The sequence below is a fragment of the Chlamydotis macqueenii genome, chromosome 31 (genome assembly GCF_036417535.1).
Source record: "Chlamydotis macqueenii isolate bChlMac1 chromosome 31, bChlMac1.mat, whole genome shotgun sequence".
NCBI lineage: Eukaryota > Metazoa > Chordata > Aves > Otidiformes > Otididae > Chlamydotis > Chlamydotis macqueenii.
This window is the reverse complement of record NC_141586.1, coordinates 337928-342003: the sequence shown is the minus strand read 5'-3', so window position 1 is coordinate 342003 and position 4076 is coordinate 337928. Positions and strand designations below refer to the sequence as shown.

The 4076-nt window shown below is 66.7% G+C and overlaps 1 protein-coding gene across 1 annotated transcript in view; it reads right to left on the bottom strand.

Moving 5' to 3' along the window:
* Nucleotides 1-965: 965 nt before the first annotated feature.
* The window catches only part of NKPD1 (NTPase KAP family P-loop domain containing 1), a 7056-nt gene continuing 3945 nt past the window's right edge, over nucleotides 966-4076 (bottom strand). Inside the window, exons 3-4 of the mRNA XM_086769208.1 lie at nucleotides 3559-3690; nucleotides 966-3154 (exon numbers count right to left, since the gene is read on the bottom strand). Coding sequence (XP_086625334.1) covers nucleotides 1512-3154; nucleotides 3559-3690 — 1775 coding nt within the window. The 3' untranslated portion in view covers nucleotides 966-1511. The remainder of the gene's footprint in view (nucleotides 3155-3558; nucleotides 3691-4076) is intronic.

Sequence of the window (4076 nt, the reverse complement as noted above, 5' to 3'; positions counted from 1 at the left end):
CGTTTTGTTTCCTTTTGTTTTCTTTGCCTCTTCCCGGCGAGGTGGGGAAGCCCCTTGGCTGGAGGGGGAGCCGAAGTGGGGACCCCGCCGCCGTGGCGGGAGCCGGTTCCCGGCTGGACACCGCAACCCTCGACGTACCTCTCCGTTCCGGCGTTCCCAGCCTGGGGATCCTTCCGGCGGGGGCGGAAAAAAAAAAACAAAAAACAAAAAAAAATAACCGACGAGGGGCTGCCGCAGCCCCCCACCGCGGGGTGGGTGTCCCCCTCGTCACCTCCCTGCGCCCCCCGGGGACGGCCGAGCGCCCGCCGGCCCGGCCGGCTGGTTTTCTCAGGGAGGGTGCAGGGGTGGGGGGATTCCTGCCCGGCATCGCCGCCGTCGGAGCGGGGAGGGGAGGGAGGCGTCGCTTTTCTTAAGTGCAATAATCTATCAGGGAGCACCGGGGGCGGCTGAGGCGGGGCGGGGGCTGCGGCACCGACACTGCGGCCGGGGGCCGGCGGCCTACTGGTGTTTGTCGTTTCTTTCTGTTGCGTATTTTTATCAACACTGTTTTCTATTAAATGAGATCTGCATTCGTCGCCCGCTCCGCTCCCCCACCCTACCCCACCCCCTTTTGAGGCCATCCCCACCCCAAAAATCAGCTTTTTTTTGAGCCTTTATGGAGACAGAGGAGGCGAAGTCAGAGACTGACCCCCCGAAAAACCCTGAAGAGGCTCGCAGCGTGCGGGGGACGCCGGCAGGAAACTCTTTGGCGATTAATTACCGCTGACGACGGGCCGTGGCCCTCGCGTGCTCCTGGCCGCTGGCGTCCCTCCCAGCGGCGCTTCGTCCCGTCCCGCTTCCCGCCGGAACTGCGACCCCCGCACCCCCCTTACTGCTTTTCCCAGCGCCTTGGCTGCCCCGCAGGGAGGACCCAGGACGCGCCCACCCCCCGCCGAAAAGCCCATTTAAGCCGAGACGCAGAGCAGGACGTTTAACTGGTTTATTGTGGGATGACTTCACCAGGAGCTTCTGAGGGACATCCCTGCGCTGGGGCCACCCTGGCGCTGGCGCCAGTTTGGGGGGTGTTTTGTGGCTTCCCGGGGTCATCCCCCCGCGCGCCCCGGTCGCTGGGGGGCAGTCCCCAAAAGGTGTTGGGAGGGGGGTGGCAGTGGGTGCTGGGGTGCCCCAGATGCCGGGGTCGCTGGGATGGCAGTGGTGTCCCCCCGGGTCATCTTAGGTCTCCCCTAGGCCCCTCCAGTTTCTCCCAGTCCTCCTCAGTCGCTCCCAGTCGCCCCAGCTCCATCCCCTGGTGGCATTTTTGCCCCCTGCCACGTCTGTTCCGGAGGACAACGGGGGAACAGGAATTGTCCTCATCCCATTCCTGGCACCGCAGAGGTCCCAGAAGATGCCGAGGGAGAATGGCGGCTCACGGGCATCCTCAGGCCACCCACCCGGGGACACCCCCGCCGCCACCGACATCCGAGCCTATTTTGGGGACCCCCACGTCCAGAAACCGGGCGTGGGCGTTGCCCTCACTCCGAGTGGGGACACTGGACGCTGCGGGAGACCGGGGCGGCGGCGGCGGCTTTCTGCAGGCGGTCGAGGCCGCGCAGGAGCCCCATCTTGTGCCGGATGGAGTGGTCCAGGTTGACGGTGACGCCGAGGAAGGCGCGGGCGTCGCGCGCGGTGAAGGGGAAGTCGCAGGCGAGGAAGGTCTGGAAGAGCTCGGCGTCCCCGTCCAAGCTGAGGGCGTTGTGCAGGGGCTGCCGCAGGGCGCTCAGCTCCCCCACGTTCTCCTGGAAGATGCTCCACAGGGATCGTGTGCCGAAATCCGGCGCCGGCTGGCTCTGCCAAGCGTCCTCCAAGCACTGCAGCACCCAGCTCAGCCGGCACGGCCACTGGTCGGCCAGCACCACCCAAGCGGCAGCGGCGCGGGGTGAGGGCGTGGCGGGGTCGCTGGCGCGGTGCAGGAGGAGCCGTAGGGTGATGGGGATGGTGTTGACGATGCGGCGGACGTGGGTGCCGTTGGTGGGGAGGTAACGGGCGAGAGCGTCGGCGCCGTCGTGGAGGCAGCGGAAAGCTTCGTGGATGCAGCGGACGGCTTCGGCGTCTGCCTCCCGCCGGCTGGGAACCGCCGGGGCGCCCCGGCACTTGGCTCGGCGGCGTTCCACGTTGCTGGTGATGATGCGGTACATGAGGTCCTCCCGTGTTTGGACGGCAGCTTCCAGGCAGCGCAGGCGGGAGCGGGCGCCCATCTCGGGGATGGAGAAGGGCAGCGTCACCGTCCGGTTGAGGTAGAGGTAACCGTTGTCGGCGAGACCCTTCATGCAACCGGTCTGCTCCAGGCAGGGGACGATGACGCTGGGGTCCACGGCCAGGATGAAGATGAAGGGGGTGTTGGCATCGGAGAGCAAGGTGTTCATGGCGTTGAGGACGCCGGCCACCTTCTCCGGGTAGCAGATGTCCAGGCTGGTGATCTCCAGCACCACGCGGAGCCGCCGGCGCTCAAAGATCTCCATGAAAGCCAAGAAGTCGACCAGCACCTCCACCTCGCTGCGGACCTTGCTCATGAAGCCCAGCTGGCTGGCGAACCTCTCGCTGTTGGTCAACCGCTCGATCTTCTGCTTCTCGCTGACCAACAGGTTCTTCAGGACGGAGAAAGCTCCCAGCGCCAAACTGGAACCGGAGAGCGAGGTGACGGCGCTGCCCACCACCTTCAAGGCGTGATGGTCCTTGATGCCGGGCACCAAGAGGGCCACCAGCAGGATGCTGAGGCCGGCGGCCAGGACGAAGAGCATCCCCCAGAGCTTGAAGCAGGTGCCCTTCTTGAGGACCCATTCCTTCTGGCTGAAACCGGAGGCGAAGCGGGGCCGGGTGCCCATGACGTGGTAGACGCTGAGGGGCAGAGCCCCAAAATGGTGTCGGACGCTGTCGCAGAGGGTGGTGACCAAACCAGCCCAGAGCTTGTCACAACCGGCGTATTGCCAGGCGCTGAAACGGATGAAGATGAACTCGATGTTCTTCCTCCTCAGGTGGCTCTCGGTGATGATGGGCTTGTAGAAGGCCAGGTACCAGAGGGCCAAGAGCAACCCCCAGCCCTCGGGGCTGCGCGGCTTCTGGTGGCTGCGGCGCAGCTCGGCCTCCTCCCGCTGTGCCATCTCCTCCCGCATGAACTCTGGGAAGGGGGACAGGGGTGAGGGAGCGGGGCGGTGAAGGTGGCCCGAGCCGTGGCGGGGGGCGGGTGTGAGGGGGACCCCGAATGTAGGGAGACGTGGGGTGGGTGCTCGTTCAGGAGGGACTTAGGGGGTGGGACGGGACAGAGCTGGGTGCTGGTGCCACGGGGGACCCCAGATCTGTAGAAGCAAATGAGGCGGTGGGATGAACAGCCGGGACCCCAAACGTGGGGGCAAGGAGGGGGCAGCAGGACGGACACCGCTGCCACGGGGACCCCGGATCCAGGGCGCAACGTGGGGGGGGACGCGGGCGCCGCGGGACCCCCGACACCCAGCTGGGGCCGGCTGGGAGGCTGCGGGGAGCAGGGCGAGGGGGCCCCGCGGCGGCGCGTGTCCCCACACCCACCGGTGACCCTGTCCAGCAGGGAGTAGAGGCGGTGGCCGCAGGGCGCGTAGAAGCCCACGGTGACGGGGGTGGCCGTGTGGCACAGCGTCTTGGAGAGGCAGCGGCAGTAGACGTCGTCCTCCGTCAGCGCCTCTGCGAGCGGGGGCGACACTGGGGGTGACCCTGCGCCCACCCCCGCGTCCGCAGGCACCCGGGGGGCCCAGCCGCCCCCCTCCTCCGTGGGGACGTGGGTGTGGGGCCACGGGGACACCAAATCCGGGCAAGGGCCCAGTTGGTAAGGTTCCAATTAACGTTGTGTGTAATTAACGCTGCGGGAAGCAGCGCTGATGGGTGCCAGGACCTGGGGATGGGATGGGATTGGGATGGGGATGGGATGGGATGGGGATGGGATGGGATTGGGATGGGATTGGGATGGGATGGGATAGGATGGGGATGGGATGGGATGGGATGGGATGGGATGCGGATGGGGATGGGATGGGGATGGGGATGGGATGGGGATGGGATGGGGATGGGATGGG